The 27,899-nt window shown below is 42.7% G+C and overlaps 2 protein-coding genes across 2 annotated transcripts; one reads left to right on the forward strand and one right to left on the reverse strand.

Moving 5' to 3' along the window:
• Nucleotides 1-2,248: 2,248 nt before the first annotated feature.
• Nucleotides 2,249-3,168, reverse strand: LOC132837113 (histone H1.01-like). The gene has a single exon (XM_060856808.1). The coding sequence runs from the start codon at nucleotides 3,132-3,134 to the stop codon at nucleotides 2,454-2,456; it is 681 nt and encodes a 226-aa protein (XP_060712791.1). The 5' UTR covers nucleotides 3,135-3,168; the 3' UTR covers nucleotides 2,249-2,453.
• A 5,728-nt stretch (nucleotides 3,169-8,896) lies between these two features.
• On the forward strand, nucleotides 8,897-27,899 carry LOC132837333 (histone H2B-like). The gene is made up of 4 exons (XM_060856999.1): nucleotides 8,897-9,053; nucleotides 9,854-9,908; nucleotides 22,333-22,414; nucleotides 27,515-27,899. Exons 1-4 carry the CDS (start codon nucleotides 8,897-8,899, stop codon nucleotides 27,878-27,880), a joined length of 660 nt encoding a protein of 219 aa, XP_060712982.1. The 3' UTR covers nucleotides 27,881-27,899.

Consider the following 27,899-nt stretch of genomic DNA (forward strand, 5'->3'; position numbering starts at 1 on the left):
GAATGAGGGTATTCATTCCCTCCGAAGATAATCTCGAATCCTTCAAATAGCTTCTAGTCTTATTACCTGAAAGAAAAATTGCTAATTAATGACTAAATACGTTTGCATTGCTTTCCGTAAAGCTTCCTTCTCTGATCTACATTTCGGCAGGATTTTCAAATTTGGAAGAAAACGGTTGATGATTTGGCGCCATGTTTTCCCGCCTGCTTTCTCAGCAATGATCATATAGGTACAGCTGGTGGGAACACCAAGGGAGGATTTAATCCGTTATTAATACTGCATTACTATAATGAAGCATGTGAAAATTACATAACATTCACAGCAGCGTATATTCTAATCACTGCCTCTTGTGCGATGTGTCTTCAATTAACTCTCCTAAAATGCATTACTGACGTGACGTCGGCCCCCCTTTAATATTATTCAAAGCCATGTTCCAAAGACTGCGATCGCTTCCCGCTTTCTCTGGATGGTTTAGTGGCTCTGAAAAGAGCCGTTGTCTCTCTCTCTCGGGGTGAATGTGCAGGGCCGGCCAGGCTCCGTTTAGGCGCGCTCCCCGTGGATCCAACGGGACAGCTGGATGTCTTTGGACATGATGGTGACTCGCTTGGCGTGGATGGCGCACAGGTTCATGTTCTCAAAAAAGCCCCATCAGGTAAGTCTCGCTGGCCCCCTTCCAGAACCGCCGATTCTGGAAGCACAGGTCGGTCTTGAAGTCCTGAGCGATCTCTCACACCAAGCGCTGGAAGGGCAGTTTGCGGATCAGTAGCTCGGTGGATTTCTGGTAGCGGCGGATCTCCCGCAGAGCCACCGTGCCGGGCCTGTAGCGATGAGGCTTCTTCACTCCGCCCGTGGCCGGAGCGCTGTTACGAGCCGCTTTGGTCGCCAGCTGCTTGCGGGGAGCTTTCCCTCCGGTGGCTTTGCGCGCTGTCTGCTTGGTTCTGGCTATTCTCTTTCACTCTCTGTAATACACACACAAGCTGCTGTTGTAATGCTGAGGCTGCTGCGGTGTTTAAGGGAACGGAGAGCTCGCCCGAGAGCTGGGATTGGATACAGTCCTGTCTCTCGCCCCACAGAGAAACAGTTGAAAATGTGTTGCTGGTTAAAGCACAGCAGGTTAGGCAGCATCCAAGGAATAGGAAATTCGACGTTTCGGGCATAAGCCTGCCTGGCACCCTCTCCTCATTCCTGATGAAGGGCTTATGCCCGAAACGTCGAATTTCCTATTCCTTGGATGCTGCCTAACCTGCTGTGCTTTAACCAGCAACACATTTTCAACTGTGATCTGCAGACCTCACTTTTTACCCACAGAGAAACAGCTCTGGAAGGGACAGAAAGGGCAGGAAAAGAATTGTTGGAATCTGATTGGTTCACTGCAAATGTCAGTTGGTCAATTTCAAAATGCCCGCTCAATTCACCCTCCGAAACCCTGAGATTAAAGGAACCATGAAACGCAAAACGCCATCCGTCTGCACTAAGATAACATTTAATATTTTATTGTAACACTTTAAAACCTACTTAGCGGACAGGAGGCGGGATCATTGCCTGATCTGTCTGGAACAGGCGGGAGGAAAGGCCCAGGCAAACTGAACAACCGAACTTTTACCCGCCGTGAATCAATAGAAAAAACCCGCCAGTTTAAACATCTTAAAAGCTAATGCAGTGTACACCGATAAAAGGACAGAATCTCACTTTATGATTAGGTTACCCACAGTGAGGAGACAGGCTCTTCGGCCCAACAAGTCCACACCGATCCTCCGAAGAGCAACCCCACCCAGACCCATTCCCCTACATTTACCCCTGACTAATCCATCTAACACGATGGGCAATTTAGCATAGCCAATTCACCTAACATGCACAGCTTTGGACTGTGGGAGGAAACCGGAGCACCCAGAGGAAACCCACGCAGACACGGGGAGAATATGCAAACTCCACACAGACGTTCCTGGCGCTGTGAGGCAGCAGTGCAAACCGCTGAGCCACCGTGCCGCCCCTGGGTTTTTTTTATTACCCCCAGATTGTAATTAGCCCGAAGACAATGTGGAATTGTTGCCTGAACTGTCTGTAACAGGCAGATGGAAGGAACACGCCATGAAAACATGCGCAGGGTCTCAGAATCAAAACTGAACAAAGTAACATTCCTGAACGGGTCAATGAAATAAACACTACAATTATGTCACATTCGTAACTCGGTAGAATTACAAGTCGCGAAGTGAAATAACCAGGTGGAGATCAATAAACCCTCCCTATATGATGCCTTCCCCATTTACAGATCTCCGCTCTCGTAAACCATGACATGAGTGTGTATTTGATTTATTCAGATCAATTAGCATCTAAGGTAAAGCTCGGTGCTGGGACGGGTAACATTGGAACCGGGCTCAGCTCTTTCCTGAGACATGTGGGTGGCTCTGATAAGAGCCTTTGGGTTCAGATGGTTACATGTTACACTGACTGGTTCATTTCTTTGCTGCTGTCTTGGTCACTTTCGCTTTGGGCTTGGCCTTGCCTTTAGCCGGTTTGCTGAGGGGTTTGGGGGCCTTAGGACCCTTGGCCTTTTTCACCTTCTTCACGGGAGTACGTTTCTTTGGCGCTGCTTTGCTCACCGCTTTCTTTGGCGGTGCCGTCTTCTTGCCGCTCGCTTTCTTGGCTGGGGATTTCTTGGTTATCGCTTTCTTGGCCGGGGATTTCTTGACTGTCGCTTTCTTGGCCTGGGATTTCTTCGCGGTCGCTTTCTTGGCTGGTGATTTCTTCACGGCCGGTTTCTTGGCGGCCGCTGATGTTCCCGCCTTCTTTCCCGCTTTTGCCTTGACTGGATTCTTTGGGAGTTTGAAGGAGCCGGAGACGCCCTGGCCCTTGACCAGAACGAGGGAGCCGTTCGCCAGGCACCTCCTGATACTCATCTTGATCTGTGTCTTTCGCTTTCCCACATCGATCCCGCTTCTCTCCAGCGCCTTCTTTACTGCGGACAGAGACGCCCCTTTGCGATCCTTGATATCCCCGACAACATTCAGAATCAGCTCGCCCAACTGGGGGCCGGGTGTTTTTTTCCTGGGAGCCGCCGCCTTCTTCTTGGGAGCCTTGGCTTTGGTGGGAGCGGAGGCTGGAGGAGCCGTTTCGGCGGCTGCACTGTCGCTCATGTTGAGAACTCTGCGCTGAATCTCTCTCTGGATCAGTCTGAACTGGGTCAGCAATGAAGCTGCTGGCGGCGGCACTGAGCAACTTCAAGGCAGCGAGCGGACGGCGCAGGAACAACCTTCCGTCAGCTCCCTGCTCCTGCAGCCTCTCTGTGTTTCTCTAAAGGCCTAAACTCTCCGATTCCTCTGAAATTCCGCATCTCCAGAGAGCCAGGCTGGATCGCTCTTCACCCTGACACGGGAAGGTTTGCGACTGAAAAGTTTTCACTCGAATAGATGGCTCCGCTGTCGAGTTAAACGCATTTTGCTGCCGCACAGATCGAGCTGTTTGAGCTGAGCGCTGACATTATTGGTACTTTTAGACTGAAATCTTGAAATCGACAAATACATTGTCTTAAATTCTACCTTTGGGGTCTAGTAGGGGAGCCGGGGAATAAGTTGAATTGAAAATGTTTTTGATTTTCACAAGAGATACCCAAAAATATCATAATATTCATGGACACACAAACACAGTTACGTTCGACTAACCGTCCGCCCTTTTCCGACAGCCTCTCTGACACAGTATTCACATTCACACAGTCACAGACAGAAATATCACCAAATGTAAGTGTGGAAGGATAGAATGTCTCCTCCTTTCAGCCTTTGCTGCGGTGTCCTGGGAGTTAGTTGTAGTTTTTTTTTCTTCTCCTCAATAACTGTTACACTCTCATCAGCTCTACTGTTTACATCCTCAAAGATGGCCAGTCAGTTTATCAAGCTTAGAAGACAAAACAGTGTGCACTGGAACAGGCCCTTCATGTCCATGCTGATTCTAGCAGATCCTGATTACTATTTTGTCAAATGCTTCGCAATTGAAGCTTTCATTTTGATTTTTTTCCCTACAGGCTGACTGGTCTATAGTTCACAATTTTATATCTACCTCCATTTTCCATTGGATTGGTTACACTAGCTCGTCCCCAGTCTGTGTAAATTAGTGCAGAGCTTATAGAATCTTGGAAGATGACCATCACTGCATCCAGCACTACTCAATCCACTACATTAAATACTCTGGGACGTAGATGATCAAGGACTGGTGTTTCACAACCTTCAATCTTATCCAATGTCCCAACATCATTTCCCAAATAATACTGATTTGGTTCAATTCTTCCCTCTCACGAAACTCTTCAATATCACTACTGTGTTAGTTGTGTGAACATTTGTGAACAGAGAACAATAGTATGTTAGTGATTTTTGAGACATTTTCGTTACCATTTTGAACTTCCCTCTTGAATGTTGTAAGTGGCATATGGTCCTCTTTGCCAACCTATTAACGTTCATTTCTCTCTTTACACATTTATTAGTGTTTTAGCAGTTTTTTTGAATGGTTTCTACAACATTACTCTTTTTTTCATTTGTTCTTTGTTAGTTAAATCCCTTTTTGCAATCATTTGCTGAATTTTGATCTGTTTGCAGCCTTCCCTTCTCGCTGTATTTCTTCCCAAATTGTAGGCCTTTTCTTTGGACCAAAAACTATCTTAAATAGTCGTTTCAAGTTTCACAACATTCTTTTTATAGGAGAGAGACCAAAATTGCACATAATATTCCAAAAGTGGCATTACCAATGTTCTGTACACCCATAACACGTTCTCCTAAGTCACATGCTCAAAGCTCTGACCAGTAAAGGAAAACATATCAAATGCCTTCTTTGCTATCCCATCTAACTATAATTCCACGTTCAAGCAACAACGAACCTGCATTCCAACGTCTTTGTTCAGCAACACTGTACAGGACGTTAATATTAAGTGTGTGAGTCCTGCCCTGATTTGCCTTCCCAAATTGCAGCACCTGATATCGATTTAAATTGAACTCAGTACGCCATTCCTGGCCCATCTGATCGAGATCCTGCTGTATTCTGAGGTAGCCTTCTTTGCAGTTTAGTACACCTACAATTTTTGTGTAACTGCAAACCTACTAACAATACCTGCAATCTCACATCCAAATCATTCATAATAACGTGGAGGTGCAGGTGCTGGACTAGGATGTGCAAAGTTAAAATGACACAACACCAGGTTATACTCCAACAGGTTTATTTGGAAGTACAAGCTTTCTAAATACAGACACCAGATGGAGGAGCAGCACTCCGAAAGTTTGTACTTCTAAATAAACCTGTTGGAATAAACTTGTTCGTGTTCTGTTATTTTTTTAACTAAAAGAATTTATATAAATGATGAAAAGCAGTGATCCTTGTAGCACATCACTTGTCACAGGTCTCCAGTCTGAAAAGCATCCCTCCACCACCACCCTCTGTCTTCTACCTTCGAACAAGTTCTGTATCCAAATGGCTAGTTCTCTTTGTATTCCATGTGATCCAATCTTGCTAACCAATTTCCCATGGGGAACCTTGTTGAACGCCATACAGATCACATCCACCGCTTTGCTCTCATCAGTCCTCTTCCATACCAATTCAAAAAAACTCAGTCAAGTTAGTGATACATGACTTCCCACGCAGAAAGCCATGTTGACGACCCCTAATCAATCCTGACTTTTCAAAAAAGATGTAATCCTGTCTCTCACAATCCCCTCAACTGTTTGCCTACTGTTGATGTTACGCTCACTGTTCAATAGTTCCCTAGCTTTTCCTTACCACCTTTCCTAAATAGTGGTACCACATTAGCCAGCCTCCAGTCTTTTTGCGCTTCACCTGTGACTATTGATGATACAAATATCTCAGCAAGTGGCTGAGATATCACTTCCTTAGCTTATCACCATGTTCCAGGTCCATCTGATCAGGTGCTCGTGCTTTATCCACCTTTTCTGTTTAAAATCATCCAGCAGCACCTCCTCTGTGTTATGGACATTTTTTTTAAGATGTCACTATCTGTTTCCCATGTTCTATATTTCCATTTCCTTCTCCTCAGTAAGCACTTGCTTAGTATCTCCCACATTTCGTGTTGTTCCACACATAGGCTAACTTGCTAATCTTTGCTGGGCCCTCTTCTTTCCCTGGTTACCATTTTGACCTTCATGTATTTATAAAATCTATTTGAATTCTCATTAACACTGTTTGCCAAAGCTATGTTATGTCCTTTTTTTGCACTCCTCTTTTCCTTCTCAAGTATATCCCTACTGCCTTTATACTCTTGGAAAGATTCACTCAATCTCTGCTGCATTTAACTAACATTTGCTTCCTTCTTATTTGGACGAAAACCTCAATTTCTTTTCTCATGCAGCACCTCCTACACCAACCAGTGTTGCCTTTCACCCGAACAGGAACATACTGTCTCTGTACCCTCATTTTCTCATTTTTGAAGGCTTTCCATTTTTCAGCCATCACTTTACCTGTGAACATCTGCCCTCAGTCAAACTTTGAAAGTTTTTGAGTAAAAAGTGAGGTCTGCAGATGCTGGAGATCAGAGCTGAAAATGTGTTGCTGGTTAAAGCGCAGCAGGTCAGGCAGCATCCAAGGAACAGGAAATTCGACGTTTCGGGCAAAAGCCCTTTTTGCCCGAAACGTCGAATTTCCTGTTCCTTGGATGCTGCCTGACCTGCTGCGCTTTAACCAGCAACACATTTTCAGCTTTGAAAGTTTTTGCACAATACTGTCAAAATTGGCCTTCCTCCAAATTAGAAATGTAACTTTTAGATCTGGTCTATCCTTTTCCATCAGAGTTTTAAAACTAATAAAATTATGGTTGTTGGCCCCAAAGTGCTCCCCCACTGACACATCATTATATCACAAGAGTAGGTCAAGATTTGCACCTTGTCTGGAAGATACATTCACATACTGAATCAGAAACTTTTCTTGTACACACTTAAGAAATTCCTTTCTGTCTAAACTATTAGCAATATGGCAGCCATAATCTATGTTTGGAATGTTAAAATCCCTCACCATAACCACACCTGTATTCCTGCAGATCTAAGATCTCCTGACAAATTTGTTTCTCAATTTCCTGCTGACTGTTAGGGTGTCTACGGTCCAATCCCAATAAGGTGATTAAACCCTTTCTTATTTCTCAGTTCCATCCAAACAATTTCCATGGATATAAGTCCAGGAATATCCTCCCTCCGTAAAGATGTGATCTTATATCTTACCAAACATGTCACTCCCCATTTTCTCTTGCTGACCCCTCTCCCCATCCTTCCTATAACTTTTGATTACAAGAACATTAAGGTGCCAGTGTGTCATCCCAAACCATGTCTTTGTAATTGCTATGATATCCCAATTCCAATCCCACTTTCCTAACCATGTCCTGAGTTCATCCTCCTTCCCTGTTAGGCCTCTTGCATTGAAATAAATGCAGTTTTAGTTATCAATCCAACCACATTCTCTGCTATGTTCCTGTCTGCCCTGGGTGTTTGACTTACCGACTCACCAGCCTCAGATTGATATCTTTGTTCACTATCTCCCCGGTTCCCACTGACCTCACCCCACGCCCACACTTTACTAGTTTAACCCGTCCCCCGTAGCTCAAGGAAATGTGCCTGCCAATATAGGAGATCCCTTCCAATTCAGGTGTATTCCATCCTTTTTCTACAAATCACGTCTTCCCCAGAAGATATTCCAATGATCCAAAAATTTGAACACCTGTCCCCTGCACCAGCTCCTGAGTTGGGCATTCCTCTGCTCTATCATCCCATTCCTACCCTCAGTCGCTCGTAGCAGCGGGAGTAATCTAGATATTACTACCGGAGAGGACCTCCTTTCTAAATTTTTGCCTCTCTTCCTTATCCTTCCTTCGAAATCTCATCCCTTTCCCTTCCTGTGTAGTTAGTTCCAATGTGTACGTCCCTTTGTGAATATCTTGCATTCTCTTCGAGATATCCTTGATCCTGACACCAGGGAGACAACACACTATTCTGATTTCACCCTATCGGCCAGAGAGACGTCTGTCTGTGCCGCTGACAAAGAGATTCGAGTTTTGTAATTTGTAAAAGGAGGACCTTCGAAATCGCGACTACCTCCATCTAAAACGACTACCTCCATCTAAAAGGCAGCTGATATCAGGGAACACCGCCTTGATGTCGGACAGGTTCCCCTCTAAGGCACTCACCATGCTGACTTGGAAATAAAACCGCTTTCTTTCACTGTTATTGGATCAAGATCCTGGAACTCCGTGTTCATGGCATTGTGGGCAGTACTTGGACAACAGCTGTTCCAGAAGGTGGCTCAACACCGCCTTTTCAAAGGGATGGAGAATAAATGGTAGGCTCAGCCTCCGGCATCCACTTTGCAGGAGTGAATAAACAAAACAGCTGGGGTGTCTCGTTGTGGCATACAATACATCACAATTTTTTGTCTATAGCATGCATGACAGTAAAATCTGTCATCCACGACAAACTAAATCGAGTCCCAGAGATGTTATTGCACTTTTACACGGGCCTCCTGACCCAGAAATAAGCACTGACACTGTGATTCAAGACTCTCTCCATCAGTTATTTTCTGCCTTCGTAAAAATGGTCCACTTATTCCATCTCTCTGTATGTTACTTTGGGCAACGAGTTAATATTTGTGGATGAGGGGTCAGCAGGATTAAATACCACAGTTAACATTTGATCAGAAGTGATGTTATCGAAAGGGAGAACACAGAGGATGGGCTGAGTGGCCTCCAGCTTCTCCGCTCCCTGATCAGATTGTGAGTGCTGGAGGGAGGAGTTATTAAGATGACCTGGGAATGAGCTCCGTTGGAGCTTCAAAAAGGGGCAATTCCCAGCTTGAAACCTTGTCCGCCCTTTCCTCCACAGCCTCAGTTCCTTTGGTCAAACTGGGAGAAAAGGGAATTGGGGAAATGACCAATTGTTGTTTATTTCTGGGAACGTTTGTGAAAACATCGCATGCGCAGTGCCTCACCGCACGCTCGCCTCCTCCAATGCTGATTGTTCCTGACCAGAGGAGCGCATGCGTGAGACCCTCCCCCAGCGCTGCCATTGAGGAGCATTCAATTAGTGAGTGCAAGAGGTTTGTTTGAAACAGACCGCAATGGAGAGGTCAGCGCTCAGGGAAGCGAGGGATCAGCAGGCTCCTTCCAGCAGCACATCGGGATGGGAGCCTGGGACACAGAGGGGGCTCCGAGACCGGGATTGATTCGGGGTGAGTTCAGAGAGAACCGGGGGCTGTTTGTAAGAGGCCGAGCGGAGCAGGAACTGGTCCCGGAACTTGGAGTGAGCGGGCTGGGGGGAGGAGAGAGGCTTTTCTCGGGCTGTGTGTGGGCCTGCTGAGGGAGACAGAGTGGAAGAAGCTGCTGTGGGACATTCTTGGGGTTTGCAATCCCCTAAACTCTGATGGAAATTCATTGTTTGGCTTCTGTTTCACGCTGTTTATTGCGAAAACAGACATTGAAATAAAGGACAGTAGAAACAAATGTGATAATCCTGTGTAGGATAAATATAGCAGGCACCGGATAAACGCCTCCAACCAAGTATGTGAAATCGTGTCCAGTATTTGTGTTTCAACAGTTAATGTATTGGGAGCTGGACATTGAACTGTGTAATCATTCCATTTGCGGAGATATCCATATGTTGGTGAGTTTATTTTATCAAAGTGAAATGTTTTAGAATTTGGGAAACAGAAAAAGACTAGAAGGAGCTCAGGGCTCGAGTGGAACCAGGATCTGCACTATTCATCTTGCCTCGTTCAAAAACAAATAATTATAATGATCATGACCTGAACATTGCATTGATCATTTGATGTCTTCCTACTCAGCTGCTCGTGATGTACAGAGCTCTCTCTTTTGTTCTTTCTCCAGGCAAATATTTGATGGACCAGTACAAGGGTGACCAGATGCTTCTCACACCCAGCAGGTATGTTACCACTGTCAGAGAGGAGAATATCCTTTCCACTGTCTGAGTGATTGAGCCAGACACACATTGAGCTCCATTTCCAGAAGTACCCATTCAATCCAATAGTTAAACACAACTGACAATACATAAATCTATGTTATTTTGCCCTGTTCTCAGTGCTTACTACCTCAGTGACAGTAAATTCCATCATTCAAAGCCAATTATCATTCATAAGATTAGAAGCAGTTTAGACTGCTTGTAATAAATATATTTTTATGAGCTGCATTAAATTCATATGTAATTTTGCATTTTTAAAGTTACAACCAATTTGAACAAACCGATCATGGTGTTACATGGTTATATATATGAAGTAGATATTGAGTGCAGATGTAGAGGCAATGTTGGACATTTATGAGTAATTGAGCAGGACAAAATTATACTTTTGATAAATAGTTGTCCTCTACAAAGACATTAATCAAACAATGCAAATGTCAAATGAACCTCTTGATCAAGCCTTATCTACAGAGGATGCTTCTAGGGAGGATGCTTAATGCTCATTCACATACGTACATACACATCTGTGTCTGTCCCTGTCTCTCTCATTCTCACTCTCAGCCTAGTGTTGATGAAAACACACTTCATGCACGCTCCCATTCTGGTTGAGGGCCTCAGTAATACAGAAGCATTTCCATACTTTTTTAATGTATGAAACACTGATTGATAAGTCCTTAAAACCACCTCATAAAGTGTATCAGAATTGGAATCACACAGAGACATACAGACAATGTTGGCCAGTGCCAATCTTTAAAGTGATACAGGTTGGCAGCACAACAGAAAACTCACTCTCACTCAGCCAGTTAATGGTAAAAGGGGAAAAAAAATGCAATTCAGTTCCACAACTACTTCCAGATATGGACAGTCATAAATTGACTGACCACATTATTAATCGCTTCAGAAGATGTTAGTATTAGATGTTACATTATTGCAGTGTCCAGCAGCAACTGCCAAAGACTACTGCACACACAAAATGTGAAAAGAACACTGAGATTGAATACAATAAAATTCAGATTCTTGGCAAAGATAAGTATTGAACCAACCTTAATCCCTCAATCACACAGGTTAATCAAATATTGAACGGGTTTATCCTACACTCTGCTGAAAAAATACAACTGAATATAGAGAATGGCATCCATATACTCGACTTGTCACTGTTGCACACAGAGCAAAACTGGCACTCTAGGTATTCAAAGGCCAATAACTGCAGAACTAATCTCAAATTGGCATTTACACCGAGACACTGGCAGTGAGTGAAAGAAGATTAGAATCCTAATAATTAGTGGAAACTCTTATGGAGAACAGAATAAGAATAGAATGTCCCAGTGCAGACACAACAGGCTGAATGGCTGTACCAATTCTGTGACTGAGTCATAAATCACAAAATGCACAAGAGATTAAGGCCCAATCTCAACACCCTAACCACTATTATTAGATTGAATCTCAGTCACAGAATTTTATTTTCTAATTCATTCATGGGATGGGGGCATCACTGACTCGGCCAGCATTTATTGCCCATCTCTAACTACCCCTGCAGCCACATTGATGTGGGTCTGTTGTCACATGCAGGCCAGACAAGGGAAGGATGGCAGTTTCCTTCATTCAAGGACATTACTGAACCAGATGTGCTTTTCAGGCAATCAACAATAGATTCATGGATATCATTAGACTCTTAGAATATTATTGGCTGCCAGAGAATTGAGCAACTTTGTTATATAAGAGTTGAAAGTGACTGGAACTCATTGAGAACTTCACTCTCACAGTCACATAGCAGAAACTGGCATGTATAGATCAATTCCTAAATTGATACATGGACAGCAGAAATTGACATGTATACATCAAGTCCTAAACTCCTGTGTGGACATAACCAAAACTGACAGACATTGATTGATATCTGCTCTCACATATTCACATAGCAGCAACTGTAAGGGAGATAACAATAATCATGGACACACCTATGACAGGTAAGGTTGATAACTAGACTAACACATTCGCATAGCAAAACCTGACAGGTACAGTATGATAAATGAATTTGCACATTTATAAACAAGAAGTTGATAAATACAAATTAATAACTGCACTCTCAGATGCACAGAGCAGAATCTGACAGGGACAAGCTGGTTATTAACTCACACATGCAGGTGGCAGTAAATTTCAGAGAAAGATTGATAACTACACTCTCATATTCATAAAGCAGAAACTGATTGGAATAGATTGATTATGCTTCCAATTTCAAATTGCATAAATTGACGTGTACACTTTGATAATGACACTCACACATTCACAGAGAAGAAACTGACAGGCAGAGATTGATTACAAAAAAACATTAGTGGAAAATTCACAGGTCTGGCAGTGTTTCAGGTCAAGTGACCAGTCTTTAGAACTGATGGTGGCAAAGATATTGCACACAATGTGGTCTCGTCTATGTTGGGGAAACTGAGTGTAGATTGGGTGTCCACTGTGCAGAACACCTACATTTTGTCCAGACGAGAAGACTTTGTGCTTCTATTTGCATGCCACTTCAACACATCACCCTGTTCCCTGTCTCAGGCTCGCTGCAGTGCTCCAGCGAAACTCAGTGCAAGCTGGAAGAACGACACCCCATTTTCTGCTTGGGACCTTGACAGCCTTGTGGACTCAATATTGAGTTCAACAACTACAAGGCTTGAGCTCTCCCATGTCATTACCCAAAACCCCACATGTCCGGCCTTGTTAACATATAGTCTGCTATTATACACCACCAATTATTAGCCACTAACAGGCTGTATTAATAGGCTATTCACCCACTTAGTCTGGCAGTTATCCACTCATTTGTCTGTCCTACTGTTCTTCTCTTTCTTTGGACTCTATCTCCATCTGTCTTTTATTCATCACCCTTCCACTCACCCTATCTTCTGTATAAAAACTAATATTTTCCGAGCTACCACCAGAAAATACAGAAGCTTGAATACACCACCCAACAAACCCAAGAACAGCTTCTCTGCTGTTATCAGACTTTTGAATGAACTGCTCAAATTTTAAAGCAAAAGTGGGTACTGCAGATGCTGGAGATCAGAGTCAAGATGAGAGTGGTGCTGGAAAAGCACAGCAGGTCAGGCAGTATCCGAGGAGGAGGAATATCAATGTTTCGGACATTCCTAATGAAAGGCTTTTGCCCAAAATGTCTATTTTCCTGCTCCTCGGGTGCTGCCTGACCTGCTGTGCTTTTCGAGCACCACTCTAATCTTGCTCAATTTTTAAAGTTAATCTCTGTCTCTTTGAAGTTTTAACACTGTATTGCGGATTCTATTCTATTACCCTGATGCATTTTGTATAATATTATCTGCCTGTAAAGTGCACAAAACAATGCTTTCCATTGTATCTCGGTGTGTGTCACAATAATAAATCAGATCAAATCAAATGGATAACTACACTCTGAGCAGAATCTGAGAGGTATCAGTTGATAACTTCAGTCACAAACTGACAGGAAAAGATTGATAAATACACTCAAACACTGACATTACAGAGCCTGACAGAGAAAGATGGATAACTAAACTCTCACATTCACAAAGCAGAAACTGATAGGGACAGGTGAAAACTCTGCTCACATGTTCACATATTAGAAACTGGAAGGATTGACAATTACACAAACATTTTAACCAAGCAGAAACTGACAGCTACAGATTGACAACTATACTTATGTATTCACACGGCAGAGTCTGAAAGATACAGATTGACAGTTACACTCACTTTGACAAAGAAGAAACTGACAGCTAGAGAATGGTAACTGTACTGACACATTCACATCGCTGACACTGACAACTACAGTTTGATTAATACACCCACATTCACAGAGCAGAAGCTGATGGGTACTGATCAATAACTGTATTTGCATATTGACAGGGAAGAAACTGACAGGGACAGATTGGTATCTACACTGTCATATTGACATAGTAGAAACAGATTTACAATGACATTCTGGTGTCAAATAGCAAAACCTGACAGATACTGTTTGATAATTGCTCTCCCATATTGATATAGCTTAAACTTGTAGGTAGAGATCAATATCTACATTCTCACAAAATAACAGATGGATACAAATTGATGACAGTAGAAATTGACAGGTAGAGACTAATATCAAAACTCGGATTCTCATAACTGAAATTGACAGGTTCAGGTTGATAATTATACTCTCAGACACACAGCAGAAACTGTTAGGGACAGATTGGTAAGCAAACAAACACATTCGCAGGGCAGAAACTGACAGATACATATAGAGAACTAAACTCACATATCCACGTCGGAGAAACACATAGGGACTGATCCTGTTTATTTAAAATGTATGTAATGTATTTATCAACTAGTCCCTGGCAGTTTCCTCTATGTGGATACAAGATCTCAGTTATCAATCTTCACCTGTCGGATTATGTTCTGTGAATGTATCAGTGTAGTTATCAGTCTGTCCCTATTTGTCACTGTGATGAGAGAATGTAAATATATTTACCAGAGAGTGACAGCGACAGATTGGTAACTGCATTCACTCGCATATTTGTACAGATTTTGCTGATTGATAATTACAGTTTGATAATTACACTCCGATATTCACATAGCAGCATTTAACAGGTACATCTTGATAATTGTCTCCACAAATTCACTGAGCAAGAACTGACCACGATAGATAGATAAGGAAACTTTCATATCCAGTTGCGCAGTTGCATTAGATTAACCCAGTTGTAGAGGTGTTGGTTAGTATCTGGTTCGCAGTGAATTGCTACAGATTATTTTGATACAGTCACCAAAGAGCAGCTCAGGCCAAGAATAGAATCAGCCCTGTGGTCCTGTGGAATTGCTGTCTTGAAGGAAGAACAGCCTAATGATTAAGTTAATGAAATAATTTAATAATGTGGAGTTTGCACGTTCTCCCCGTGTCTGCGTGGGTTTCCTCCGGGTGCTCCGGTTTCCTCCCACAGTCCAAAGATGTGCAGGTCAGGTGAATTGGCTAAGCTAAATTGCCCGTAGTGTTAGGTAAGGGGTAAATGTAGGGGTATGGGTGGGTTACGCTTCGGCGGGTCGGTGTGGACTTGTTGGGCCGAAGGGCCTGTTTCCACACTGTAAGTCTAATCTAAAAAAAAATGTTGATTTACAGATGATGTCTCTTCTGTCTTCCTCCAGACAATTACTTGAAGGACCGAGATAGTGTAATATGTCCTCAGTACAAAGCCAAATGTGATCAGTTCCTTCTAACAAACAGCAGGTATGTTACTGCTGTCAGATTGAAGAACATCCTTTCTATAGTTATAGAGCAGGTTGAATTAGACGCACATTGACTCAATTTCCAGAGAGAAACTTTCAAATCAAGAGTCAGATATCACAGAGGAATTATATTTTTTTCTCTCTCACCATTCTTTATGTACACTATCCCATTTTGAATAATTCTTATAGTTCACAGCCATAGAATTATACAGATGTACAGCACAGAAACAGACCATTCGGTCTGACTCATCCATGCCAACTAGATATCCGAAACTAATCACATCCCATTTTCCAACACTCGTGTCGTTTGCCAGCACTTGACCCATATCCCTCTAAACCATTCTTATTCATGTATACAGCCAGATGCCTTTTAAATGTTGGAATTGTTCCAGCCTCCACCACTTCCCAGTCCAGGGAAAATACCTTGTCTATGTAGCCTATCCATGGTCCTCTTGATTTTATAATCTCGATAAGGTTACCCCCTCAGCCTCCAGGGAAAACAGGCCCAGCCTCTTCAGCCTGTCCCTTTCACTCGAACACTCCAACCCTGGTAACAATCTTATAGATCTTTTCTGAATGTTCCATGTTTCACAACGTCCTTCCAATAGGAAGGTGATCAGAATTGCACACAATATTACAAAAGTGGCTGAACCAATTACCTGTACAGCCTCTACATGAAGTCCAAACCCCTATACTCTATGCTCGGACCAATAAAGAACAGCATACTAAATGCTTGCTTCATTATCCTATCAACCGGTGACTCCACTTTCAAGGAACGATGAACCTGCACTCCAAGGTCTCTTTGTTCAGCAATACTCCCCAGGACCTTACCGTTAAGTGTATAACTCCTGCGTTGATTTGCCTTTCTGAAATGCAGCACCTCAAATTTATCTGAATTAAATACAATCTGCCAGTGCTCAGCCCAGAGCCCCATCTGATCAAGATCCTGTTGTACTCTGAGGGAACCTTCTTTGCTGTCCACTACACCGCCAATTTTGGTGTCATCTGTAAACGTGTTATGTTCACATTCAAATCATTCTTATAAATGATAAAAAGCAGTGTACCCTGCACCGATCCTTGAGGCATACCACTGATCACAGATGTCCAGTCTGAAATATAACCCTCCACAACCACCTTCTGTCTTCCACATTCAAATAAACTCTGTGTCCAAATTGCTAGTTCTCCCTGATTTTGTGATCTAACTTTGTTAACCAGACTATAATGAGGAAACTTGTTAAACATCTTACTGAAGTCCATATAGATCCCATCCACTGCTCTACTCTCATCAATTGTCGAATCAAAGAGATGTACAGCACGGAAACAGACACTTCGGTCCAACTTTCCATGCCGACCAGCTACCCCAACCCAATCTAGTCCCACGTGCCAACACTCCCTCCAAACTCTTCCTCTTGATTTACCCATTCAGATGCTTTTTAAAAGTTGCAATTGTACTAGCCTCCACCACTTCCTCTGGCACTTCATTCCAAGAATGTACCACCCTCTGCATGAAAACCTTTCCACTTAGGTCTCTTTTATATCTTTTTCCATTTTTCCCTAAACCTATTCCCTCTAGTTCTTGACTTCCCCATCCCAAGAAACATACCTTTTCCATGTCACTCTTGATTTTATAAACCTCTGTAAGGTCAGTCCTCAGCCTCCGACGTTCCAAGTAAAAACAGCCTATTCAACTTCTCCTAGCCTAAATCCTCCAACCCTGGCAACAACCTTGTTAATCTTTTCTGAACCTTTCAAGTTTGACAGCATCCTTCTGATAGGAAGGAGACCGGAACTGTATGCAATATTCCAACAGTGGCCTAACCAATGTCCTGTACAACCACAACATGTACTCAAAAGTCTGACCAATAAAGAACAGCATACCAAATGCCTTCTTCACTATCTTATCTACCTGCGACTCCATTTTCAAGGAACTATGCACCTGCACTCCAAAGTCTCTTTGTTCAACAACACTCCCTAGGAGTTTAACATTAAGTCCTGCTAAGATTTGCTTTCCCAAAATGCAGCGCCTTGCATTTATCTGAATTAAACTCCATCTGCCACTTCTCAGCCCATTGGCCCATCTGATCAAGATCCTTTTGTAATCTGAGGTAACCTTCTTCGCTGTCCACGACTCTCTAATTTTGGTGTAAAAAGTGAGGTCTGCAGATGCTGGAGATCAGAGCTGAAAATGTGTTGCTGGTTAAAGCACAGCAGGTTAGGCAGCATCCAAGGAACAGGAAATTCGATGTTTCGGGCCAGAGCCCTTCCTGATGAAGGGCTCTGGCCCGAAACGTCGAATTTCCTGTTCCTTGGATGCTGCCTAACCTGCTGTGCTTTAACCAGCAACACATTTTCAACTCTAATTTTGGTGTCATCTGCAAATTTACTTACTATACCTCCTATGCTCACATGCAAATCATTTATATAAACGACAAAAAGTAGTGGACCCAGCACTCTACAGGTCACTGGCCTCCAGTCTTAAAAACAATCCTCCATTATCACCCTCTGTCTTCTATCTTTGAGCCAGTTCTGTATCCAAATGGCAAGTTCTCCCTGTATTCCATGAGATCGAACCTTGCTAACCAGTCTCCCATGGGGAAATACTCTTCGTTGCTTATTCAAAAATCTCAATTTAGTTGGTATAGTGCATGGGAAACCATGACACACAATGTTCACTGTCCCAAATCAGTCCTTGACTGTCGAAATACGTGTAAGTTCTGTCCCTCCAACATCTTGCCAACACTGATGGCAGGCTCACCAGCCTAAAGTTCCCTGGCTTTTCCTTATCACCTTTCTTAAATAGTAGCACCACGTTAGCCAACCTCTAGTCTTCTGGCACCTCGCCTGTGACTATCGATGTTAAAAGTATCACAGCAAGGAACACACCAAACACTTCTGTAACTTCCCAAAGAGGTCTATGATATGCCTGATCAGGTCCTGGGGATTTAACCACATTTATGTATTTCAAGACGTCCACTACTACTACTCCTCTGTAATATGAGCATCTTTCAAGATGTCACCATCTATTTCCCCACATTCTATATTTTCCATGTCCTTCTCCACAGTAAACAGTGATGCAAAATATTCTTTTAGTATCTCCCCCATCTTCTGTGGCTACACATAAAGGCCCCCTTGCTGATCAATGAGGGGCTCTAATCTCTCCCTCGTTACCCTTTTTGTCCTTGATGTATTCATAAAATCCCTTGGGATTCTCCTTAACCCTAATTTCCAAAGCTATCTCATGTCCCCTTTTTGCCCTCCTGATTTCCCTCTAAGTATACTCCTACTGCCTTTTCCTCATTTAAGGATTCACTCGATCTCTGCTGTCTGTACCTGACATATGTTTCCTTCTTTCTCTGGACCAAAACCTCAATTTCTCCATCATCCAGCATTCCCTGCACTTTCCAGACTTGCTGTTCACCCTAACAGGAACAGATTGTCTCTGGACTCTCGTTATCTCATTTTTGAAAGTTTCCCATTTTCCAGCTGTCCCTTTACCTGCGAACATCTGCTACCATTCAACTTTTGAAAGTTCTTGCCTAATATTGTCAAGCCCATTGATATTTTACACCATTTTTCAAGGTGTTTAGACTGAATTGTTATCTGAAATAGATACACAGGAAAGGCATTAAATCTACATTTAGTATGACATTTATAAAGTTAAAATCACGATGGAAAATAAAATCAGTCTGTAACATCATTTCAAAAAGCATATATAACACAGGTGTTAAATACAGAGATAGAAGGAAACCAGATAAAAGTCACCAGTTTACAGGATGAAACAGTGTTATTAAGTTTATTAGTGATTGGGCAGGACAGAGTTAACCCTTTAATGAATGGTTGTCACATGTAGTCACATGACAATTAAACAATGTGAATTCCAAACACCCATTCTCTGCCAAAGCCTGTCAAATAAAACTGCAGATGCTGGAGGCTGGAAACAAATGTAGAAATTGCTGGAAAAACTTAGCACATCTGGCAGCATCCAAATAGAAAGCAGAGTTAATGTATTGGGGCCAGTGACTGTTATTCAGAACTGAATTTCTCCAGGAATTTCTAATGTTGTTCCTGACGGTGGAAAATAATTACTGCAGACACACACAGCAACTGATTAATTGAGAATTAGTTCAAAATACAAACACTGTAACTGCAGAGCAGGACTAATAGTTATGGAGTTCCATATATACTGCAGCCAACAGGAAATGATCCAATCGGGTGAATATCACTCTCATATGGAGTCATTGTGGTCTGCAGCAGTCAGAGACATCCAGCTAACAATTCTACTCCCACTCAGACAGCATCCCATTTCCAACAATGTATCATTGTGGCAGAAGGGCGGCCATCCCCACCATTAGCACAGATTTTTTATGACTCCATCTTCACCAAAAATGGTTCTTGTGCCATTGTTTCAAATTACCTTTCATTTTCTACAAATAGCCCTGCATTCCTATGAAGTCTGATATAAAATACAAGAAAATTCTACCATTTTCACAAATATTCAATGCGATCACATATTCATAATTTGAAACAGTGGAGTAGGAAAGATTTAGTGAGATAATGGAACACAGAACATTACAGCACAGTACACTATTCCATTTTCATCCATATGTTTATCCAATGACCATTTAAATGCCCGTAAAGTTGGCGAGTCTACTACATTTGCAGGCAGAACATTCCACACCTCTACTACTCTGAGTAAAGAACCTACTATGACAATTGTTTTATATTTATCACCCCTCAATTTAAGGTGCTGTCCCCTCATGCTCGCCATCACCATCGGGGCAGCTCTCACTGCCCACACACTATCTAACCCTCTGATTATTTTATATATCTCTATGAAGCCACCTCTCCAACTTCCTCTCTCTAATGAAGCTTCATGTCCCTCAGCCTTTTCTCATAAGACATTCCCTCCAGACAAAACGACATTCCAGTAAATCACCTCTGAACCCTTTCCAAAGCTTTCACATCCTTCCTGTGATGCGGTGACAAGACGTGGATGCAATTTTCCAAGTACGGCCACACCAGAGTTTTGTAGAGCTGCAGCCTGACCTCATGGGTCCAAAACTCAACCCCTCTCTCAATAGAAGCTAACACATCTTATGCCTTCTTAACAACCCTATCAACCTGGGTGGCAATTTTCAGGGATCTATGTACATGTACACAGAGATCTTTCTGCTCGTCTACACTGCCAAGAACCTTACCATTAGCCCCGTACTCTTTATTCCTATTGCTTCTTTAAAAGTGAATAATCTCTCACTTTTCCTTATTAAATTCCATTTGCCACCTCTCAGCCCAGCTCTGCAGCTTATCTATGTTCCCCCTGTAACCTGCAACATCTTTCAGCACTGTCCACAATTTTACAAACCGATCCTCCTACACCCTCACCCAAAACAGATCCTTGCGATACACCACTAGTAACTGACTGCAGGATGAACATTTCCCATCATCTACCACCCTCTGTCTTCTTTCAGCTAGCCAATCTCTGAGCGAAGCTGCTAAATCACCCTCAATTCCATGCCTCCATGTTTTGTGCAGTAGCCTACATTTGGAAACCTTAATGAAAACACCTAATCAAACACCTTACTGAAATCCACATACATTGCATCAACTGCTTTATCTTCATCCACCTATTTGGTTGCCTTCTTAAAGAACTCAATAAGGTTTGTGAGGCATGACCTAGTCTTCACAAAACTATGTTGACTATTCCCAAACAACTTGTTCTGATCGAGATGATTATAAATCCTGTCTCTTCTAGTCTTTTTCAATAATTTACCCACAACCAAAGAAAGGCTCACTGATCTATAATTAACAGGGTGGTCCCTACTCCCCTTCTTGAACAAGGAGACAACATTTGCTTTCTTCCAGTCTTCTGGCATTATTCCTGTACACAATGACGACATAAAGATCAAAGCCAAAGGCTCTGTAGTCTCCTCCCTGGCTCCCCAGAGAATCCTAGGATAAATTCTATTTGACCCTGAGGTTTATCTATTTTCACAAATTTGCAGAATTGCTAACACATCCTCCTTGTGAACCTATATCCCATATAGTCTAGTAGCCTGTCACTCAGTATTGTCCTCGACAAGATTGTCTTTAGCCAGTGTGAATACCGATCAAAAATATTCATTTAGCGCTTCGCCTACCTTGTCAGGCACCACACACAACTTCCCACTCCTGTCCTTGATTGGCCCGAATCTTATTCTAGTCATTCTTTTGTTCCTGATATTGCTATAGAAAGCTTTAGGATTTTCCTTAATTCTATCTGCCAAAGACTTCTCTTGTCCCCTTCTAGCTCTTCTTAGTTCTCTCTTTCGATCTTTCCTAGCTAGCTTGTAACTCTCAAGCACCTTAGCTGTGCCTTCACATCTCATCGTAACATAGCCTTCTTCTTCCTCTTGACAAGAGATCAACTTCCTTAGTAAACGAAAGCTGCCTCACTCGTCCACTTCCTACCTGCCTGACAGATACACACTAACCAAGGACACACTGTAGCGTGCTAAGCTCCACATTTCATTTGTGCCATCCCCTGCGGTTTCCTTTCCCATCCTATGCATCATAAATCTTGCCCACTCGCACCATAATTGCCTTTTCCCCCAGTTATGAATCTTGCCCTGTGGTATATATCTATCTCTTTCCTTCGCTAAAGTAAACATAACTAAATTGTGGTCACGCTCACCAAAGTGCTCACCTACCTCCAAATCGAACATCTGGCCGGGTTCATTACCCAGTACCAAATCCATTGTTGCCTCGCACCTGGTTGGCCTGTCTACATACTGTGTCAGGAAACCCTTCTGCACACATTGGACAAAATCTGACCCATTTTCAGTCAATATTTTGAAAATTTAAAGTCTCCCAGAACAACTACCCTGTTACATTGACTCTTATTCCAGAATCATCTTTACAATCCATTCCTCTACATCTCTGGAACTATTCTGAGGCTTATAGAAAACTCCCAACAGAGTGACCTCTCCTTTCCTGTTTTTAACCTCAACCAATACTTCCTCATTAGACGAGTCCTCATGCATCCTTTCTGCCACCGTAATACAGTCCTTGACTAACAATACCCCACCTCCCCTTTTTTTGCCATCTTCTCTGTTCATACTGAAACATCTAAATTCCAGAACCTATGACAACAATTCCTGTCCCTGCTTGATCCATTTGTCAGATACGGCGACAACCTCAAAGTCCCAGATAGCAACCCATGCTGCAAGTTCACCCAGCGTATTCTGCATGCTCCTGGCATTGAAGTAGATACACTTCAAACCACCTTCCTGTTTGCTGGTGCACTCCTGCAACATTGAAACCATATTTCTGATCTCACTACGCTCAACCTTTGGAAACAGGAACTACAATTTAGGTTCCCATTCCCCTATTGAATTTGTTTAAACCCTCTCGAAGAGCATTAGCAAACTTCCCCAGGATATTGGTACCCCTCTGCTTCAGGTGTAGACCGTCATGTTTGTAGAAGTCCCACCTACCCCAAGGTCCCTTTTTCCTCAGGTATCCAAAACTCTCCCTCCCATCTCATCCCTTTAGGTACATGTTGAAATTCTCTCTCTCTCCCTATTCTTCACCTTGATAGCATGTGGCATGGACAACTAGCCAGAGTTAACAACTCTGCTTGTTCTAGCTCCAAGCTTCCACCCTAGCTCCCTGACTTTCAGCCTTAAATCCACATCCCTTGGCCTACTTATGTTGTTAGTGCCTATGTGGACTGTGACTTGAGCAGCTCCCGCTCCTCCTCAAGGATCCCAAAAACACGATCTGTGACATCATGAGCCCTGGCACCTGGGAGGCAATACTCCAACCATGAGTGTCTCTCTTTCCTACAGAACATCCTATCTGTCCCTTTAACTATAGAGAACCCAATGACTAATGTGCAGTTCCTCTCCCCACTTCACATCTGAGCAACAGGGACCGACTATGTGCCAGAGACTTACTGCTAAGTCTGCCCCACATCAACACTATCTGAAACGGTATCTTGTTGTTAAGGAGAATGGCAACAGGGGATCCCTGTGCTGTCTGCTAGTTCCCTTTCAGTCCCCTGACTGTGACCCATTGGCCATTTTCTTGTCTCCAAGGTGTGACTATCTCCCTGTAACTCCTCACAGGATAAGGGAGCTGACTAGAGCTGCTCATTTTATCTTTTTGCGAGAAGAATTCAACATTTCATTTTTCAGAAATCTTACTTTGACTGTTGCACTTTCCTCCACCGCTTGAGAGAAAATCAAAGTCGTTCTCCCTTCCTCCTCCTCTCCGTAGAGCCACATATGTGTCCCAATGATGGTGAGCACCATCACAATACAGAGCAGGGTAATTAACTCCTACCTTTACTTCAACAGTCTTCAAATAATTAAATCACTGTGCACTGAGAAAGAAATACTAATTCTGACCTTGATCAGGTAGATCAGTGGGCCCAAGAAGTGGCAGATGCAATTTAGTTTGGATACATGTGAGGTGTTAAATTTTGATAAGACAAACCAGGGCAGGACTTATACACTTGATGGTGGGGTCTTGGGGATTTGCTCAACAATGAGACCGAGGAATGCAGGTGGATATTTCCTTGAAAGTAGAGTCACCGGTGGACAGGGCAGTGAAGAAGCCATTGGGCATGTTTGTCTTCATTGGTTAGAACATTGAGTGTAGCAGTTGGGTTGTCAGATTGTCCGTGATGCCACTTCTGCGAGAATGCATACAATGCTCATCACCCTTCACCAGGAAGGATGTTGTTAAACTTGAGATGGTGCAGAAAACATTTAAAAGGATTTTATGGTTACAGTGTCATACAGCATAGAAACAGACCCTTCAGTCCACCATGTCCAGGATGTCCAACAAACACCAAACTGAATTCATCCCATTTACCTGCACTTGGCCAATAGCCGTCCATGCCATGGTTTCTTAAGGGCACCTCCAGATGCTGCTTCAATGCTGTGAGAGTATTCCATCACACTCTCAGGCAGCATATTACAAACTTTACCCACCATCTACCTCAAAATATTTTCCTTTGATATCTGCTAAACTGCTTTCCCCACAACTTCAACTTGTGCCCCCTGGTCTCAGACACATCTGTCAAGGAGAGAAAGATTCTCACAATCTACTCTGTCTGCATCTCTCACAATTTAGTTTATGTCAGTCAGATCCTCCCTCAACCTCCTCTGCTCCAAGGAAACCAAACCCAGCTCATACGATCTCCCCTTTTGATGGAAACTTTCCAACCCACTACATCTGCTGCAGTCATTCCCATCCTTTAGAATTGTGTGACAATCAGAACTGCACACAGTATTTGATCTGTTTTATAAAGGTGGAATAAGAATTCCTCGCTCTGACAATTCAACAGCTCCAGTACTGAAGGAAAGCATTCTGTATGCCTTCTTCAGCAGCCTCTCTGCCTGTGCATATCTCTCTGGGATATATAGACTTGTACACCAAGGTCCCTTTGTTCCTCAGTACTCCCTAGGGACCAATCCTTTCTTGTATAATTATTTCCCTTATTAGACTTTGGAAATTATCCAAACTGCTTTAGAGTGTCAAAGACTGACAATGGTATAAAAAGTTTTAGTTTCATTTACAGTACGTAGAATTTCTCCAGTGCAGATAGAGGTCATTTGGCCCATCAACCTGCAACAACTCACCAAAGCGCATCCCACCCAGATATTGACCGCACCCTATTCCCGTAACCACGTTTTTACCATAGTTAACCCACCTAGTCTGAACATTGCTGAATATTGCAGGGCAATTTACAATGGCTAATCCAGCTAACTTGCACATGTTTGGACTGTGGAAGCAAACTAGAGCCCCAAGAGGGAACTGTTATGAAGATGTGGGTGTACTGTACCTTTAAGAAAGTTATCAACCAGTAGAACTACCGGACATCACCAAGTGTTCTGAGAAAAAATAATATTTAGTCAAACAACTCAAGTAGCTGTTTGCCTGGAGACAAAAACATTTGAATTCAACCAATTAGTTGAAATTATATCCCGAAAATATCAAATTCCAATCCAGTTGGAATTGTGTATATTGACAATCTTAAAAGTCAATGACACATCCGAACTCTGGAGGTATAAGACCAGGGAAAATTGAACAGTTGGGAGGAGAATTGCCATGCCATCAGCATGTAAAAAAAGTGCCTGAAAATTAGCTCTCTTAAAGGTACCTGTATCGATCAGTGACCTGTGAAGCACAATCCCCAAGAAGAACAAAAGACAACCCGAATACAGTAAAGTACCAAAAGCTGCCTGGTTTTGAGATAAGCAGTTTTGTGTTGTAAATCTTAATCATGAGTTCTATCAGACTAGTGTTATAGAAGATAGGTTAGAAAAAGTAGTTATAAATACTTATTAGTTAATCACTCTGTTATACTTTAATATATAAAACTGTTAATCTTTACTTTAACTAGTTCTTGGCCTATCAAATTTTCACAGATTACTGCATGGGATAAATCTTTTCAGTGTTGCTGGTTTTAAATTACGACATGGGGTGAACCCATTTGCTATCAAAATCAATGCAGACATAGGGAGCATGTCTGTGTGCAATTTGCACAATGAGCCAAGGCTGGAATTGAAACTGGGTCCCTGGCACCAGTGTGCCAGCATGCTACCCTGACATGGATGGCAATAGATAAAATCTTATTCATGTTGAGCAACAGAGACTTGAAGGAAAAAAAATGCTCCTGCGGTTTCTGGCAAGTGTCATGTCAAACAGAACCAAATATTATAAATACTCATTTATTCACAGTGCACACATTGAAAGATACTTTCAAATGCACTCATCCATTCATTTAGTTGAATCTGTCAGGTACAGATTGAAAACTGCACTCACACATTCACATTAGAGAAGCTAACAGGTATGGATTTAAAACAAAGTGCTCATATTCATTAAAAAAAACTGACAGGTACATTTTGATAACACACATTCTCAGAACTTTAGTACACACAGGCAGATAAAAATGTCACTGACTTCTCATTTTTCTTATTGCCTTCTGCTTTTAGACATTCCAAAGTGGTGTTTGGTCACACTCAAAATTGTCGATACTAAATGAGACACATTCTTATGTTAATGACTGACATCTCGAGAGTAAAAACAACAGGTTACACTTCAGAAAGTTTAAGTTACAGTCCAGTAACATACTGACATGAAAAGACTGTGAAATAGAGTAAACAAAAATGCTTTACTTCCCAGAAATGGATAGGCACAGATTGGAGGAACATTTCCAAGTGGCAGGCAAATGGTATAAAGGTTTACTGCTTACATCAGTGTTTGGTGGATACAGAATAAACCTGTCTTGAAGTAACACTAATTGACTATTACACAGAGGACCAGAGCCTCAATGGACAGGTGTTGAATTCACGCCAAATGTCTGTATAAGGATTCGATAGATACAACGTTAAAGTGATACATATATAACATGCTAACAGTTAACAAGCATTCGTATGAAACAGAAATGTTCTCAATCTCTGCGTAAAAGTTCAATACTCCGAAATAAAAATTGCAGCAAAGTGGTTCTGATATACTGTAGTTACTTGCAAAGTACACAGTTACAGATTGGTCTCTGGGCCCACAGTTAGCAATCAAGTTCTCAGAAATGTACAATCCCACAGTCAAGACAGGCATTTTCAACCCGTGACTCAAGAAAAGTTTTAAATGTGAGCTTTTTGTCATCTCTCTCCAACTCCGTACAGTTGAAAACGAGTTCCATCAACCCCAAACCTAGAAAACATTTTCAGTCCTTGAATCCCTACAGTGTAGAGTTAGGCACTTCGGCGGAACAAGTCAACACCGACCCTCCGAAGAGTAACCATCCAGACCCATTCTGCATTTACCCCTGATTAATGCATCTAACCTACGCATCCCGGAACATTCACCTTCCTGCACGTCTGAAGTGTGAGAGGAAAACTGAGCACCCGGAGGAAACCCACTCAGACACGGGACAATGTGCAAATTCCACAAGACAATCGCCCAAAACTGGAATCGAACCAGGGTCCCTGGCGCTGTGAGGCAGCAGGGTAACCACTGAGAAAAGTGGCAAGCTCAGTGTTAATTCCACCCCAGAGAGATGACCAGAAACCGATATAAAACAAATCTCCCTCAGCCAGACTGACAGGAACAGAATCACCATCCACTTCCCATTTCGTTGCAGACTCTGACAGATCCACGTTGGGTCCCTCCCTAACCAATCACAGCTAAATATATGGACATGTGATTGATAAATGTACAGATCTGTATATAAAAATGGTAAATTCTGATCTCTGTATGTAAATACTTACGTATGTATGGCATGACCAACTGTACAGACCATCAAATTATTTTATGAATAAAGTATAGCTTTGAATTTTTTTTTAAATGAGAAGAAAGCACAGCAAACCTCCAAGAAGGGCGCTAAGAAAATCATCAAGAAGGCGCCAGCGAAGGGCGGTAAGAAGAGGAGGCGGTCCAGGAAAGAAAGTTACTCCATCTACATCTACAAAGTGATGAAGCAGGTTCACCCCGCCACCGGCATCTCCTCCAAGGCCATGAGCATCATGAACTCATTCGTCAACGATATTTTCGAGCGCATCGCGGGGGAGGCTTCCCGCCTGGCCCATTACAACAAGCGCAGCACCATCAGCTCCCGGGAGATCCAGACCGCCGTGCGGCTGCTGCTGCCCGGGGAGCTGGCCAAGCACGCCGTGTCGGAGGGCACAAAGGCGGTGACCAAGTACACCAGCTCCAAGTGAAGGACCGCATTGTACTGAA

This window comes from Hemiscyllium ocellatum, chromosome 49 (assembly GCF_020745735.1).
Source record: "Hemiscyllium ocellatum isolate sHemOce1 chromosome 49, sHemOce1.pat.X.cur, whole genome shotgun sequence".
Classification (NCBI taxonomy): domain Eukaryota; kingdom Metazoa; phylum Chordata; class Chondrichthyes; order Orectolobiformes; family Hemiscylliidae; genus Hemiscyllium; species Hemiscyllium ocellatum.